An 18,872-nucleotide genomic window follows, 5' to 3' on the forward strand; every position below is an offset into this window, starting at 1 on the left:
TCAGGCATACGCACGAAGGATATTAATTGTGTGCAGACAACCTGTCTTCTGGCACATCCTAATTTTGCGTGTTTGATTTTACAGTCTTAATAATGCATTATTTTAAGAAAAACTGTAGATATATTAACTTGGTTTAACAGAAAGTTAATGTCAGCAAAAGTCGCTATATATACTCAATGATACACCTAATTTACAAGGTAAGAGTAGGGATGGGGTGACAAGGAACTCTGGATTATGTACAAGACATAAAAAAATACACGAATTTCCTGCCTTTAATACCTTCCTCATTAGTGAGCACCTCCTTAGTATTCCTTCCCCACTGACTGCAATCAGTACCTTATTGTTCATAATTCCTATTTCCTTGGCTGTTTCTAAATTGCGCTCTCCAAATGGCACAGAGTCATCGTAAACAAAATCCTACATCTTCAGTTCACTAATTTTTGTAAATTGAGCTTAAATAAAGCAATTAGATGGCATACTTTGAAACTACCAGCTTGAAACATTAATATCGTTTCTTTTCTAATAAAAGCTTCACATGTTTTATCTGGCTGGGGCTTTTAGGGTTTTTTTTTTTCAATTTGATTAAATTAGTCGCTTACACATATTTCTCTCATTCCTCCTCCCAAAACATGGCATCCCCAAATATTACACATCCTTTTTTTAATTCACTAGCTACTGAAATAAACAAGTAAGCCCCCTGCCTTTCCATTCTATTCCACCACTGACATTCCTTGGGCAAGCATTGTGAAGTGCAACATCTTAACCTAGAATTTAAAACCCCAAAATTACTGGTCAGACATTTAGCAGGTAGTTCAACTGTTGTACTGGGGTTCGGGGAGGGGGGGATAAGAAGGGGCTGTTCGTTTTGTTTTGCAGCATGCTGCCTCAGTAGCTTGTGAACAAAAAAGCTGCCAAATTTTGTAATGAATTCCACAGAACATTAAGTCTGATGCTTAGCAGAAGCCATAACTGTTAAGTAAATGATATCCTTTTGATGAATACCCTTATTTGAAAACAACATTGATTCTTCTAACCCTTTAGCAGTGTCCCAAAACAGATGTGCACAACTGCAAATTCTGTTTGCTTTCAGGTTTACGAAGTGTGATGACATTTTTACAATCATGCATGAGCCCTTTTACCCAGGAGTAAAATAAAACACAATAATTCTTCACCATCTGTTTGTTAATTTTGCATTCATTTAACTTTGCATTTTAAACTAATAATCATTTTCTTATAATATAGTTTGTTCCATTGGTAGAAATTACAGCTGTTCAATTAAAAAAAAAGAACTGTTTATAACAGTATACAGTTTTCCTCAAAATACTTCCATTGCTCTTAATTATAGAGATATTAGCAACATCAAATGGAAAAAAACTGCCAGGAAATAGTGTTATGCTTTATATGGCACAGATTCCTGTAGTAAATGTACATATTTACTTCTGTTCCAGCACCAATTCCCACCTGGTCTCTTTTACATTAAAATTCCTTTTCTCCACTACAAGATTCTGTGTGTTTTTTAATGTTGCTATGTATAACAGGCTTCTTATGCTCTTGAAGGAGTGAGGCACAAACAATTAAATGAAGCTTCTGTTTCATGTATAGCATATAGTCAAACGAAGCACAGTCCTATTTCTTCATAATGCTTTTTCCTTCATCTCTAATGACAGGCCAAGGAGGTTTTGATATTTTTATTCTTATCTGGCTACAGCTAAACTAGGACTAGAATAATGTCCTAAAAGCTTTTTCTCACAACATTTACAGTAAAACAGGGAAATCCCATTCCTTTATCAAAAGTAAAACCGCATTGAAATAACATGAATAATACATCAGAACTAGTGAAGGGGAAATAATTTGGGTCAAAGACATGGGCCTGGAGAAAGAGCAGGAGCCAGCCTGAGATTCTGAGAGTCATATTTTGGATTCTGAGTTATGCTCTGCACAGCGCATTTTCCTGCTGCTCCACACAGACAAGACTGTTAAGTCCGGAGCGAGGTCACAAGTCCTAAACATAGACTGTCCACATGCTAACACAGCGGAAAGTCTCCTTCATTGTGGTTCCTAGGCTTAATAACCATAATAATCTACAAATAAACTCTTCAAGAGACACACAGGCTGCTCAGCCTATTGATGTGAGCGGTCCAGTAGTATTACAGAGAGGCTGTTCAGATGGTTAAAACAATCAAGATTCAATCACTGTTTTCTAAAACCAATTTTATCTGATGGCATGGAAATCTTAGCATCAGATGATCATCCTAATTCTGTGGTAGTGTTAAGATAACAATGCCGTCACAGTACTAGGATGAATACTTTACTAAAAACACCCATAAGGCAAGAGATGGTTTACCACAAAATGAATTTATTTCAATTAAAGGAGTTCAGCAAAAGCTGAAAAACACTGAACTGGTCCATGACTGCAACAGTGCACTCGCCTACAGAAATGAACTTCTAGAAGTACCAAACACAATAGGCTCACATAAAATTAAGAGTGGAAGTACAACCATACGTTACTGTGACGCCAAGCTTCCAATTTTACCAGCATCTTGAGTATTCTGACCTTTTAGTTTCCCAGACGAGTAAGCATTGCTGCCAGGTCCGACCTTTACTGGGGGATTTATCCATCACAATATTTTATGTCTGACAGAAACCAAACATTCTGGAGATGCCCAAGGCACATCCTGATGTGATGGATGCAGAACGGTAACAGTCTTCCCAACAGTTCACCATCTATTTCAAGTTACTCTCATGAAAAAAATCTCACCTGGTGTGACATTTGGAAAACCTGAAACTCTTACCTATTCAACCTATCAAATCCATTTACATTTTGGAAAATGAGCATTTTCCTCACAAAGCTCAAAGAATGATGACAGCAACTGAACTGTCTTCTTGTATTATTTCTCTAAAAGTCTCTATTTGCCTTTAAAGGTTTATGATTTGTCAACACATCTCCCTGAAAATACCATACAAATAACACCTAATATTGCTGTAACAACCTGCAGTAACTGAAAGGAAACAAACAAAAAAAAATTAGAAGCAAAAAGGCTGGATGTAGAAATACCTGCAGGGCTACAAAAAAAACCCCTGTCTACACGGCAGATTGAATACATGTATTCTCATCGTATCTGAAGTGAGACCATGCCACTGCAATATATGTAGGGTGTATCAAGTTGTTTTACCAATGTTAGATGCTTCAGGAAGCAAATATTTATTTATTTCATAACAGATATTTTCCCCGATGTACTGAAGAGGAACAGGACGTCTTCGAAGGAATACATTAATATCGCTGAAGAAAAAAACCACACTGGTCAAAAAGCTTATGGGGAGTGCTGATCTAAGAACACGCCACTTCACCAGTTCTTCAATTAATATTCTGAAATAGGTTTCTTAATATTAATCATGACTATGAATCATGGAACAGCTACAAATTCATTACCGGCAGCGGACCTACCGTTGTCTGCCTACTTTTTATTCCCAAGTCAGATCTGCAGAATGGAGACGACAACTATATAAATTAAAATAAACAATATTAATTCCTTCACATAAAGAGATGACTATCAATAGTAGCCTAGATCATTAGCAAAAATAGCTTTAATGCAAGTAATGTCTCGATTTATCACCGAGCGTTAGGCACTCACACATGAAGGGCAGTTGGTCCACATGTGTGAAAATTCATAAGATGTCTCTCTCATGCGTGATTTGTTCCATGTTATTAAAAAAAACCACTCAAGGACACCTGCATTAATGGCACTACTTCATACTGATGCCTGCAATATTTATGCTCCATCTGCAACTCTGGGACAGAACTTACACTAATGGAAGTCAATAACAAAGTCTTCAGGGAGTTCAAAACTATTTTTTGCTAATGGTTTGATTTTGCAAGCTGCTGAGTACACAAATCTCAGAAGTAGTTTTTAAGGCTACTGCTTAAAAGCAAACTGATGCCAACAGACTAATATGAGTATGCCTGAGTTTTAAATTAAAGTATGTTTGTATGATTTTTTTGAGGATGGATGAAAACCCCAAATGAAAACCCATAAAATAATTTCTATTAGCAGGAAAAATATTACTCAGACTCTTTTCATTGGAAAAATCAAAACCATTTCATAACTCTAATTTCATTAAAGCGTCTGAACTTCAAAGTTCTTGTTCAAAAAAAAGCATGTGACCCACATCCATGAAAAATTTAAAAGACATGCAAGGGAACTGCTACAAAACCAAGATTAGAGTCAATTGTCTAACACTAGCCAAACAATGCTACAGCTCAGCAAATATACCTACAACTTGTCCCATAGGGGTATTTTTCCCTTTTATTCAAGTGTTATCTATCAAAGAGCAAGCTTCTTAAGGCAAGGAAGGTGCCTTTTTATTTCTATAATGCTGAAAGCGTAATGAGGACCCATTCTTGGCTAAAACTAACCAATATTAACTACAAAAGACTGATTAGTCTTTTTTCATAAATGTAACTAGCGCACAAAGGCAAAATTAGACCCTTAGGCACTAACATTAAAAAAAAACCACACAAACAAAAAAAAACCACACCAGATCAATCCACATTAGCTCTGGAAAAGACTGAATATAAAATATTTAAATAAGAAGCAGCCACAAGTGAGGTAGTAGTAAGGTAGGAAAATGAGGGGTGTGTTCAAGTACCTACACAAGTGAGGAGATAGCTGGTACTGCTACACTTCCTTGTGTAAGTTTCTATGGGCTTTGTATAAGTTTCTATGGGCTTACTGTTGGATACAGTTTCCTGCCTTTTTTAAATATATAGAGAGCTCCAGTCTTCTTATCTGCTGAAAATATTGATGGAATAATAATTTAAATAAATTTGTAAATATTTTCATAGATTTTTAAAAGAACATTCTGTTACTTCTTTGTTCCACATTTCAAATTTTGGGGCACTGGATTGTCATTTTCTTTCTTTTGTAGATGCCAAAGGACTATGCTACTGCTGCTGAGCATGGAAAGACAGGAGAATGGGAGAGCCCAAGTATCCATATTCTCATGTTCTACAACAAAGCACCAAAATGGGTCAGTCCCACCAGCAAACTGAAGCACAGGCTGAGGAAGGAGGTACAATCTTGATTTAAGAGACAGTGCCGTTTTCCTTTAACACATAAGCCCCCAAAATAATTTGGTATAGATGGGGTATAAAATCCTGAAATGAAACGACCAGCAACAGAGTGCCACCTCAATGTGAACTAGTATGTCACTGCCTTAATGCTTAGAGTAACATTTAAGAAAGACACCCGGGGTGGGGGTGGGGGTGGGGGGCGGGGAGGAAAAAGGGAATATAGAGAATTTCTTTGGATGTATTATGAAAAAAGTGTTTTCTACTCAAGTCATGCGAAAAGGAAGAAAAAGGTCTTTGTGAAACACACTTCACCAGTTTGGAACACACACTAAACAATTTCACTTCAGAGCTTTCAGTAAATTATTTCAGTGAATGTTACTGAATAAAGGGAACCTGCACTGGAAATTCCTTCAGGAACATAGGCCCTTTCATGTTTCTCAGCTAGGCTTTTCGGCTTTCATTTCTGGGCTATTGCTGCTTCTCTCTCAGCCTCTCTCTGTGCCCCTAGTCCATTTTGTCTGCTTCCTACACCTCACAGACTGCCCTTAGCATCTGCAATGCCTATCGCCTATTCAGCAACAAAACCCCCTCAGAAACGTCTTTGTAGCAACAATCTCTCTCCCCTGATTCTAGTACCCACATATTCAACATCTAGAGTTCAAGGAAGGTGCATTTTTTCAAAGCATTCATCTTGAAAAAACCCTACAGACTGAAAACTCTAAGGCTGACTCTGCTTTCCAACTTCAGTGCCAAGGGAGCGCTCACAGGGCGAGCTCCCACAGAACAGCCTCCTGGCACCACAGCAGGAAACCGGCAGCACCATGGCAGTGGGAGAGCAAAAGGAATAGGTAAGGCTGAAAAATCAAACGCTTTCCTTTAGATGAAGCCATATGAACCGTCTTAAGGAAAGGAGGTTTGGGCTGCCTAAGTAACCCAAGTCTCTTCCCTCCTTGTTTGCTATTGCGTTCCAGAACTGCAGTTATGGGAAAGACCTTTTACGTAGATCCGCCTGCCAGAAGTGACATTGTGCTTCTGTTCAGGTCTCCAAAATTGCAGGGGGCAATGAAGTCACAGAAATTGTTTTCGTGCACTGGAAAAAACTGACTGTTTATGAAAAGGCCTCTCTCACTCTGAATGAGCTTTACTACATAAACCTATAGTGCATATATTAGAATACAGGCGTCAGTCATTGTCCCTTTGCAACAGCTGGCAGGGGCTAAGCTCTAGCACTTATTTCTAACAGACCAAAGAAGGAACAAGACACATTTTCACCTAACCAGTGTGTATAATGTGACAACACTACTTGCTGTGTAGACAAATTCACAATATTTTTTTTCATACATTTGGAAACAAAAAGGCAGGGATGCAAACCCAGCTGTTACTTTCACAGAAGGCTCAGGACAAAGCAAAGCGAAAGAAATTTTTTTGTTTTAATTAGTTTAAAAATGTGCATCTTTTCTTCTGCTTCATCGGAGAAGACAAATGCTCCTCCGAACTCTGGTTCATAAATTAATGCCTGCCTCCCTCTTGTACATAGAATCAACTTGTTCAAGACGATATAAAAATTAACTATAGCTAAAACAGTCCCCCATTATCATGTGCTCCTTTTTCTAATGAACAGGGCAGAATTATGATGACAACACATTATGAAGCAAGGAACAACTGTAAAGACTGAAAAGTCACATTAAAGTATTTGCACTTGTTATGAAATGCTCCCCCAAGCAAGTACCCAGAAAAAGCTCTAAATCAAATGCTTTGCCAACATTTGGTACATTGATACTCTACTGTATATTAGCACACAAGCAGAACAGTGTGTTTTATGCCTCTCAAGAAAGGAACATCTTCTGTTTCTTGAGATGCTAACTAAAAGTGCTAAATTGGGGATGTGTCGTGTAGCCCTGAAATAAGTATTTCTTCACATTTATAAAAGACTTTTCCACCCAGAAAAATCCCAGAGACCTTAAAATGCTGAAGCATAATAATAGCTTTACTGAGATGTTAACAATAAATTTGGTAAATAATGGGAAAATAAGTGAAAAATTCCGTATTTCTTTAAATGTTGATAGGCTAAAGTCAGGATAAAGTCAGATAACCTCATAATTATCAGATAATCTTAGAAACAAGTTTTTAAATAAATGGTTTTACTTTAATACTGTATCTTTTTATCCCATTTTCTTCCCACTGGCTGGCTGACATGGAAAGTTACTTCATATCCACATCAGATAGTACAAATCTGAAATATTAATCCATCTGACAACTGGTGGGGAACGAAAAAGCCAGATTAGCTATTCATTCAACAAATCTGAATTAGACTATAACAATCAACACTTACAAACTATCTCTCCTTAAGTAACATACAGAGATTTACTCAAGTATCAAAGTATTAATGAGTAAGCAACTATTACATCAGAACATTAGGAAAAGAGATGATGTTTTCTTTCTCAATAAATGGAATATTCAAAATTAATATCTATTTCAGACCTCTTCTTTCATCAAAAGCGTTCAGACTTTACACTAGCCACATTTCTTCCACATGCTACTGCCTCTCACTTTATGATCACACTTTTCAGACAGACTGGTCTGTTTCACAGCAATCCTTTCAAACTTTTAAATACATCACTGAAGATCCACATCTGAGTGTGGAGTCTTATTAGATCCCAAGGTATCCAAACTTTACATGCCAAAATAATTACAAAAACATATAAGAAGCAGAGAAGCATAGCATTCTCGATTCACATTAACTCAGCTTTAACTATTACTGCATTTTCTTAAATACTAGCAGGGATATTAAAAATATTGATTTTATTTTCTACTGGAAAAAAGTGGTCTATGAGACTACCGAGGAAACTGAAAACTGTCTTTTTCTGTTTTGATAGGGAACAAAATTATTTACCTGTAAGAACAGTTTTTTCTGCACTGTGTTTCACTGCAGAAGAAAAAATGCACAAAATCCCACTGGATAGTTTGGGAAAAAAAAAATCATCAAAATGTGGCAAAAGTGACTATAGGGTTAAAAACAACTACTAGGCAAAAAGCTAGGGTTTTTTATTTTTGCATAGAGTGTATTAAATTACTTTTTATTAGCTTTGGTTCCTAGAGTCAGATTACAGGTGAGAAGAAATCAGGAAAGGGTGAATTTTTCAATAATCCTAGTAATTTCAAATGTCAGCCTTATTTTTTCTTCTTACCTGCTTGTTCTCACTTTTTCCCCATGCCTGGTTCCTCTATTTTGATGTATATCTTTCAAAGCAGCTGCTACAGGACAATGACTTCAAATGAACAACAGTACGTCATGCAAAAGCTTATTTTGGTTCAAATGAAAGAATACTTTAGTCATTGTTCATGTGACAATATTAATGCGAATTAAGTGGTAAACCTTACTAACCAGGCAAATACCTGTTCTCAAACTGCTGGACCTGTGAAAAAATGAACACACATACAGGTCCCACAGCAGCTCTTGAACTGAACAGATTTACCAAAGCTGTACGGACATCATTTATCCTGTAAAAGGTGTTCCAGAAGAATATGTAGTAAACCAAAACCAACTATCATAGTTTTAAGATACTGCAGCTGCTTTGCAGAACTTGGAAAATACAGGTCTAAAATAATTCACAGTGTTTCTGATGTCATTAACAAGCTGTAAGAACAGTCCAATTCACATTCTCCAAGACACAAATGATCTGGCTTTAGGTGACCAAAATCCAAACTGTTCAGGAACAGCATAGCATAGTTCATGGAAGACAATTTACAGTGTTAAAATCATAGAATCACTAAGGTTGGAAAAGACCTCTAGGATCATCAAGTCCAACTGTCAACCCAACACCACCATGTCTCCTAAACTACGCCCTGAAGTGCCACATAAGCACATCTTTTAAATACCCCCAGGGATGGCGACTCCACCACCTCTCTAAGCAGCCTGTGCCAATGCCTGTCCACTCTTCAAGTGAAGAAATCTCTCCTAATATCCAATCTAAACCTCCCCTGATGCAGCTTGAAGCACTTTCCTCTCGTTCTATCACTAGTGACCTGGGAGAAGAGACCAACACCCACCTCACTACAACCTCCTTTCAGGTAGTTGTAGAGAGCAATAAGGTCTCCCCATAGCCTCTTCTTCTCCAGACTAAACACCCCCAGCTCCCTCAGCTGCTCCTCTTAAGACCTGCTCTCCAGACCCTTCCCCAGCTCCGTTGCCCTTCTCTGGACATGGCCCAGCACCTCTATGTCCTTCATGTACTGAGGGGCCCAAACCTGAACCCAGGATTCGAGGTGCAGCCTCACCAGTGCCGAGCACAGGGGCACCATCCCTGCCCTGCTCCTGCTGGCCACACTATTGCTGACACAAGCCCGGGTGCTGGTGGCCTCCTTGGCCACCTCGGCACTGCTGGCTCATGCCCAGCCAGCTGTCAGCCAGCACCCCCAGGGACTTCTCTGCCGGGCAGCTCTCCAACCACTCTGCCCCAAGCCTGTAGCGTTGCATGGGGTTGTTGTGACCCAAGTGCAGGACCCAGAACTTGTTAAACCTCATACAGTTGGCCTTGGCCCATCGATCCAGCCCGTCCAGGTCCCTCTGCAGAGCCTTCCTACCCTCAAGCAGATCAACGCTCCCACCCAATTTGGTGTTACTCGATCCCCTCATCCAGATCATTGATAAAGATATTAAACAGAACTCAAAATTGAGCCCTGGGGAACCCTGCTCGTGACTGGCTCCCAACTGGATATAACTCCATTCACCACAACTCTCTGGGCCCGGCCATCCAGCCAGCTTTTTACCCAGCAAAGAGTACACCCATCCAAGCCATGAGCGGCCAGTTTTTCCAAGAGAATGCTGTGGCAAACAGTGTCAAAAACTGTTTGGGAACAGTGTGGGAAACTGTCTAGTAACAGAAATATTACCAGGGCTGAACCTTAGTCACTGTCTTTCCTTGAAATACAAAGCTTGTCATAATCACCAGGAAAATGGCCACAAAACTCTTGAGAAACTCCAAAATAACAAGGGAAATTAATGGAAAACTGTAATACCTCATGGTTCCCACTGCTGAACTGTTACAGGAACTTGCTAGGAACTGAATGACATTATGAAACTGACCAAAAGCATATGGAAGTGTCTTCCTGATAAGACATATGTCATTATACCTCTAGTCTTTCTCTAACACTTTCTGTGCTAGAGTGTTCTCTAAGAGACAGCAACCCATTAAAAAAGTAGATGTTATTTAGGAAGGATACTTCCTGCTGTAATTCCTTCCTCAGTTGCAAGACAAAAGCAACTACAGGAAAAAAAAAACCTCAGTAAGATAAAATCAGAAGCTACTCCAATAGAGCAGCCAGGTAGTCCCTCCCAAACTCCTGTGAAAGGAGATGAAGAGAGGCCAAGTGCCTCGTGTGCAAAAGTAGCATAAGAAAACCTCAAGAGTTGGGAGAGGAACTTCCGAATACCAGAGCTGCTCATTTAGTATCATGTTACAAAGCTTCTCCTTGAAAAATGAGCAAATACAAAGGACTCTGCCCAGAAATGGTATAAATTACGATAGATTATGTTATTTATGCATTTTTCCCTAGTTTTAAAAATGACTAGCTCTTCCAATAATGAAAAAGGAAGGGAGCTTTTAGACCATCAAGGAACTGCAAATACTGCACGTTGTCTTGAAAAAAAGACATTGCTACGTGCTCTGTTCAGCTAAGTTGAGACATCTATGAAGCCAACACCATCCCTATCTTCAGGGTTCTGTCATCTAAACTATTTCTCACACACAGTTTTCATGTAGACAAAAAGTAAAACTAGCTGAAAAAATTGCTGGGGCTACATGGGCACAATCCTCCACAGTGTATGAAGTTGCCAGTATATTAAGATGTTGATGTTCCTTGTATGTAAAGATAAACAAAAAAAGAAAGTATTAATTTAGCCAAATCGGTTTTCAACTTAAAGCAGCACAAGTAAACATACACACATACCACTAAAAACATGGACAGGTCTCTATAAGATAAGAAGTGCCCTGAGGCTAAGGGGTGAAGATACATGCAAAATATGGACAAACACTTTAAAAAAAAGTATGAACTTCTTAATGTTTCCCAATTTTCCCCTCAATGCATTTCTCGATGGTCTACCTTGGTATGCATCCTGCTAGAATCGAGTCTTGAGCAAAGAATTAAAAACATTATATGGAAAGGGCTTTAAGAAACAGTTTGAGTGAGGTATTTAGTAAGCAAGCCTTGTAACACTGCCCCAACTTGGAAGCATCTATAAACAGCCCCATCTCCTGCCTCTGGTGACGGAATTCAAGGGAAGCTGCCTGAAAAAAAAAACTTCCAAGATTGTGATACCGTGTGAAAAGGGCTTACAGGAGACAGGAGTGTCAAAACAGCAGATTGTTTTGAGTCTGGAACAAGGCAAGACACTATTGATTAGCTTGCCTCTATGCAAAGCAACAACTCCTACAGTTCTCAGCAACGATAACATGCCAAACACTGCCTGCAGAAAGACAGCAGCTTTGCAGAAAACAGCTGCCTTGGACAGAGAGAAGATACTGCCCTGGTTAACTGAAAAAAAAAAATAGATGGGTGGGAGAAGACGGCAGCAATTTTTCAGCTGTCTGGATGCAAGACTCTTGGTCCTGAAGAAACACTTGACTATTACTGGAAAAAATGAAAGATGTGAAGTAGATAAATATACAAGGAGCTACACAGAATTTCAAAGCAAACAGAAATCCACATTTTATAAAATGAAAACAGAGTAATGCAGTATTTTGTAATGACTGCTTTAGTCACTTCATTATTATCATGTTTCCCCTATTTCGTCCTTCAGTAGATAGGAACCTCCTTCTTGGTTTCCACCAATACTGTTTGCTTTGACTTTAGCGTCCTTGACAAATTCTCCCAGACTTGTAAACTGCTTCCTACATCTTATCAGAAGAGAAAGCTGGCTGGGAAAGTTACCATCACATTCTTTTCTTGTGCACAGTTTATTCAAAAGTGGTTCAAATTATTTTCTACTGAGTCTTCCTTAAATTAACTTCGTGAATTGAGCTAATTACATACTGGGGGGAGAAAGGCAGCCCACCTTATTTGGGACTTTGTAGCATACAGAAGCACTGTGGCCAGACAAAGTATGGCTGACAAGTAGTAAGCTTTCTCATTTCCTCAGCTGACTGTAGAGAAAGTCTCAATATATGGAAAATAAACATGGACATTTTAAAGCAGTATTTAAAAAAGCCTGAAAATATTTCAGAAACCACTCTTGTTAAGAGCTGAGCGGATGCAAGCCCTAAAGGCCTCAATTTTAAATGGTAATGTCAGTGACTTCACACTTCCAAATACCAAAAAGCAGCATGCTCAAGAAAGCGTAAGAGTGAAGCCAGAAATACAAGAAAAAGCTGAAAACTCTGCTTGTCCACATTTATTTTCAGCAAAAAACTCTAATTTCTGTTCAATTAGTTTCCTTTGCTTAGTTTACTTAGTCTCCATTTCATACCGTCTTTGCATTTTACCACAAATATCTGTAGAAACACCTTACTGATACAAGTCTATCCTCATAAAGCTGACAATACGACAGCTTCTTTACTATGGTGAGTTCTAAGTACTGAGTAGAGCACTTACAAATTATAAGAAAATTTAGTTAAGTTTGGGATCAAGCTGGAAGTTTTCTCTCCCCTGTCTATATTCTGAAGAATTCCTTTCTTTCAAAACTTGAAACAAAATTACTCCAAAATCCCACGAAAACCTATTACAGTAGTGGGGAAAGAACTGCCATGTCTGGGTGTTCAGGCTGTTTAACTTACATACTAGCCAAGCTCCAGAGATAACTATGTGAATACTTAACAGTCATCTCGAGAAAAGCTCCAACACTACACTTGTCACCTGGATCACCAGTTCTTCCTTATGACTTCTTAAGCTTAGAAAGTCATTCTGAGAAAATCCATGACTCTCATTGCTGAGATTAGCAAGGTAAGCAAGACAAGCAGTGAGATGAAACGGGTCACTTATACCACCTCTAAGGGCTAAAGCACATCTACTGCCATAAATTTAACTGTATATTCCAGCTTTTATTTGTCAGTCGTTACAAGACAAGATGATGCACAAGATTTCAAACACCTCATATATACAGATGTATATATGTGCACTCATTAATATTAAAGACAGGCAAACCCAAGACTTTGAAAGAAAGTCAAAGAACCCACCTACGTCTAGACATAAATACATGTAATAAACTGGCCAGATGTCTTTGCCAGGTCTTCAAAATGAGTGAATCAAAAGAAAGAACTGAAGAACAAAGACATGCTAAGCAGGATATTTTGTGAAACATGCACAGATACTAAGGTCTCTACAGAACTGTATTTTAAACCTTCAGCAAACACAGGCCAAGGAGAAAACCAAAGTGAATTATCATACATACTTTGGAATAGGTCAATGAAATATGTCCACACAAGCTTTATTAATGCAATCACAAGTTCAGTGAAGCCAAATGGACATCTCAATCGGTAAACAGAGTAATAAGAAACACTGTCACATCCAGTTAAAACAGATTTGCAAACAATAGGCAGCCTAACTAATGAGAAACATGAATGTAACTTACAAAGTAAAGAGACCCTCACGGTAAGAACAGCCCCAAAATGCTCTCCACACATTAAAAGACCTAAACAAACAGATTACACTATCAAGAAAAAGTTTGTTACATGCCAAATATTAACCTGTACATGAACCTAAGGAAAAGGATACATACTTTCCCAGCTAAGGAAAGATGTCAGTGCTGCAGAGCACATTATAAACCCATGTGATGCCAGAGGGATTTCCAAGAAGACAGAAATCCCCAACCAAGCAAACAACAACAACAAAACCCAAAGCAAATTTGGTGGCAAGTAGAGGAAATAACATACAGCTTGTTTTTATTTAAACTATTTTTCTGTATGCCCTAAGCACATACTTGCATCTGCATTGCCAACTTTACTTTTAAAATGCAGTAACATCACATTAGAAAGAAGCCCAGATTTTTAGCAAAAGCAAAGCACAAGCAGCTGTAAATGCAAAACCATACATTAACTTCTATACCCTTCATTCAAAACTTTTTAAAATATCTCATGCAAAGAAAATTTCTTCCCTTAAGCTAAATTTTCCACTGTCACACAGGATAACCAGCACATTGTACTTTTTTGTGCCTTCTTTACTTTAGTGACAAGTTAAAAAGCAATAAAAAATTATTACCAAGCACTACAGCCTGGACACAGGCAAACACAGAATTACTTGAGCTCCCAACCAGTTATACAGAAATGCTTTGACCAACCCCCACATTGCTGCTCCATGGTCAGGAACAGAGAACTACAGAAGTGTTTGCTCCCTATTTCTTGGGAGGGGGAAAAAAAAAAACCCACCAAACAAACAAACAAAAAAACCACAACGAAAAACCGACTAAAACTTCCCTGCTATGACCGTGGGATAAAGACATTTCATTTTGTCTAGCTACTTCTCTAGAATCAGACAGTTGTACTCTTTGCTCTCCCTGGGGATATCACAAGAAAGATAAAAGAATAACCAAAACAACGTCCTTCCTTCCTGGCTGACTGCTGTCTTACAGCAAAGAAAGGCTCTCAATGGTTTCAGCAAAGATTGCACAAAAAATATGCAGAATGGCACTTGATTCAAATTTCTCTCATCTCTGCATTGCACTGAAACATGTGCAATAGGGGCATCTAAAGATTATTTGCAAAATTTGAAAAGATTAGCAGAGAAGCTACAGAGCAGCACATGAAAAGACAGGGCTGAAATGGAAACTATCACACCAGAGATGTGCGATTCTTCAAGAATTCTTTTTTAAATATTTGCATTATAAACAAAACTTAAAAGGTACTAATTGCATGAAGGTGAGGCACCATCACCCTGAGGCACAGGGGAGGAGCAAGGTACCACATCAAAAGAAACAGAACCGAAATAATGGAAACAGAATTAAATTCAATAGAGCAAAATATAAGCTTGAACACTGCGGCAAGGACTTCTGTTAGAAACCAAAATATCATAAGGAGAATGGCTACAGATGGGAATGAGCTGATCAGAAAATGACTAAAAGCCACCTCATCAGCCAAAAACAAGGAGACAAAAACTTTTCAGCACGGAGATTTAAAAAAGAAGAAAAAAAATATTTTTTTGATGTTCTTTCAATTCTTTTTATAATTTTTTTATACAAGCACACACACACAAATGCTTTAACATCTTCAAGCTCATTTAGAACTTGATACTGTGTAAGGTTCATTCATTCTGAATAGTCTTTTATTTTGAAAGCAGATACACAGAGATCAATTAAATTATTCAAAGCAAAGCATTTCTCAATACGAGTCTATGTAAAAGCAGAAGGCACAAGGAAAGCTGTATTATACAGCTAATATTGAAAGACTGATTTAAAGCAGCTTTTTAGTCCACACAATGGAGAGCACTTATTGGTCTCTTCCACATAACTTTTTTTATTTTAATCTAATGCATGAAACACTTTAAGAATCAACTAAAAATAACTCGAGGCATGACCATGTGAAAAACAGCAAAAATTACACAGATTTGTTGATAGCATGGCTGATCAATGTAGAAAAACTGAAATTATTAAAATAATCTACCAGACATGATTAAATATGACCAAAAAGATACAGCTTCATACAGCAAAACCAATGGGAAATAGGTCTTGTCATCATTTCAAAATGCTACCAGAATATGACATCAGGAGTCCGTCCTTTTTGAAGGTACCTACTTTTCCTACATTACCATTTAGAATTAAAAGACTAAATATTTATATGTGTATTTCTACCAATATTTAAAGTAACGACATAGGCTTTGTGGTAAACACTAGTCTTCCTATACTAACCTGCTTTTTTAAATTGGTATGAAAGTAATTGAGAAATTTTTTTACTATCTTCGAGTCATATAATTTCAGAACATAAACTGGCAAAACAAGTATTTCCTCTACCTAACGGGGCATTTACTAATTTGAACTCAACTTTTCCTTTGCCCGTATTTTGGTTTGGTCAGTCAGGTACTTTCTACATTCTAGTTACCTCACAACTAATTAATTATATACTCCATGCAACTCCATAAGCCTTTTTAATACACTGCAACAGCAGATTTTATCATGAAGACCTGTCCAAGGAAATTGTATTATAAATGCGAGCCCAGAGATCCATATACGGATATTTTTGGTCATACCTTGTATTGCATTAGTGTACTATCTTTTCTCAACCCCACCCCCTATTTTCTTACTGGCTTGAGCGTTCAAGTCTTTTTACTCACTTCTGTGCTCCCTGAGACAACAGCTTTGTCCACGTTCACCGATAGCTGCTCTTCAGTCTGGCAGACTCCCAATGACCACTCCGCACAGCGGTGATGAGCCCAGCAGTGACCTAATGCGTTATGAAAGAAAAAGGGCTTTGGTTGTACAGCTCTGTCAAGCGCTTCCTGTAAGCGTGGAACTTAGTTCTAGCAGTAAATACTTGCCAGATAAAATGAACAGTCACTCTTCCTCCTGTTTTTCTTGTTGCAACATTTAATGCCCTTATTATCATACACTAAATACATTGTAGTTACCATCAGACACTAAATATACTGCAATTTTTTGGATACATAACACATCTTCCTCTTCATTTCAGCACGTTTTGTGTATCTGTTTCTAATTTTCATTTGCCTGATCATACAACCATGAAAGTAGGGTGTATATGCAGTGTTTATGTGCGAGACACATGCAGAATTACATTCCATCTTCTATTTCACTGTATAAAACATTTACCTACAGATGTACTCTTGACCTACAGTTCCCAAGGACCACATACAGATCTGTATGTTTATGTAGAACATGCCCACACGAAGCTTTAGAATTCTACACAAAACTTTTAAAAGCTCAAAATACAATATGAACAGAAACACCATAAAAATGACTGAGAAAACTGTGTCAATACAAAAAACATATTATACAGATATAATTAGAAATGTTTATCTACATAACAAAATAATTCAGAATTTGCAGAATTTAACGGGTATCTCTTAAAAGAAGTTTCTAATTTAATTCTGGGGAAAAATGTAAATTATGCCCACTTCCGAAGGAATTCTGTGACAGCTTTATACTAGATTCGAAGTGATGCTTTGCACTAGCTGTTGAAATTAGGTACTTGGTCAACTTAATCATTCAGCAACAAGAAAACTCATCCCAAAATCTCTGCAAGGGCTTGGGAAGAGTCATCTACTAATAATAACAACAACTACTTAAAAAAATTTAGATTGATAAACCCTACCCACCCACCCATGCACTCTATGGTATAAGTATTTAAAACAAACCATTGAATTTTTTTTTTATTAGACTTTGAAATGAGTTTCCACACTCATGAAAGAAAAACATTTATATTATTGCACAGATATATTTCTATTTTTGAGGCAAAATACATAAGTGGACTACCAGCATCAAAGCATTTGGATATAGATGCTTTCTAAAAAATTAATTAATAACTGCGTAAAAAGAAGAGTTTCATTAAAATGAAAGAGCAGATGACAAACCAGTTTTCTGACAGAAAACCTGCAGATACTGAAACATGCAAGTGTATTATGCCTCTATTGTTCTAGCAATATTGCTCTTTTAAATCTTCTGTTCCATAATTTCCAATAACCCCGCATTAGCAGCAGGACATTAGGTAAGGCTACAGAAGTAGGACTTTAAGAATTATATTAAGCCGTGTCTCATTTCTTTTTCCTTTTCACCCCAAAATAGAATCATGATGCCGAAGATAATACTACCTGAACGCCAGCTCAGCAGTAGATTACAAATATTTCCCCATACAGAGCTGACAACAATTCTGTCTAGTACTTGAAGAGGAAACTATACAAAAACACCATGTAACATTGGCAAGAGCTATGAAAGCACCATCAAACACTTGACAAACACCACAGCACAGAAAACCAACAGCTGAAAAACTTCACTGTCATTGCAGCTACTGTACTACTGGATGGGAAAAAGAGGAGGATAGTGACATATCTCACCTGTTGGCTCAAATAAGGCTTGAACGTCAATGTCATCTGGTAAGCCAACTAAACTGAGTTCATCCCAGAATTTGACAACCTGATCGTCAGAAGAAGTTTGGGTGCTTACACTCGTACATGATGCTATACTCAATCGAGATCTGGAGCAGAAAAACATGTGACACATGAAAAACAAGTGACCACATTCTTTGTTCAATTAGCTAGATACTTGTAAATGATCCAAAACTTGGGAAAAGCGAGTATAACTTTTTCAAACATGATAAAATATTAATCAAAATGCACAGAAATATTTTTCCCCCTCATACTTTAGCCAACATTTTTTCCCAATAACAAAGTTCTCAGTTAACGCTGCCATCCAATAGACAAAAAAAAGTGCTTGGTAAAATGCCCCTTTCCCCAGCCTGCTCTCTTCAATTCTTCAGGACATACATGCTTGGTTTTTTTTTTTAAAGTCCACTTCTGTTTGACATTAAAACTTGCTCAACCCTAGGAATGGAGAATCAGGTTGTATCACTCTGGGGAAGAAAAGATGTAGAAGGAAGAGAAGAGAGTGGTGTAAGTGGAGAGCACCAGCTGCAGCTTTCATATGGCCCTTTCCCTGCAGTTTAACAGCTGGTCTGGGGTACAGCATTGACAGTATCCTCCAAGGAGGCTGCCACAGCCAGAAGTAAGGTGCCAAGATAAAATACAGATGCTAGGGGGGAAGGCAGAAAAAAGGCCAGGAGTGAAAAAGCTGCTTGGAAATAAATACCTTCACCAATGCCATCAAGATGTAAAAAAAAAGAAGGAAAAAAAAAAAAAAAACCAAGAA

The 18,872-nt window shown here is 37.9% G+C and overlaps 1 protein-coding gene across 45 annotated transcripts in view; it reads right to left on the minus strand.

Annotated features, from left to right (window-relative positions):
• KMT2C (lysine methyltransferase 2C) overlaps positions 1 to 18,872 on the minus strand; it is a 201,816-nt gene that overhangs the window by 103,501 nt on the left and 79,443 nt on the right. For all 45 annotated transcript variants that reach the window (XM_075082303.1, XM_075082304.1, XM_075082333.1 and 42 more), the window contains 2 exons: positions 18,062 to 18,201; positions 16,328 to 16,437 (listed from right to left, as the gene is read on the minus strand). In XM_075082303.1, the coding sequence (XP_074938404.1) occupies positions 16,328 to 16,437; positions 18,062 to 18,201 (250 nt within the window). The remainder of the gene's footprint in view (positions 1 to 16,327; positions 16,438 to 18,061; positions 18,202 to 18,872) is intronic.

The sequence above is a fragment of the Phalacrocorax aristotelis genome, chromosome 2 (assembly GCF_949628215.1).
Source record: "Phalacrocorax aristotelis chromosome 2, bGulAri2.1, whole genome shotgun sequence".
Lineage (NCBI taxonomy): Eukaryota > Metazoa > Chordata > Aves > Suliformes > Phalacrocoracidae > Phalacrocorax > Phalacrocorax aristotelis.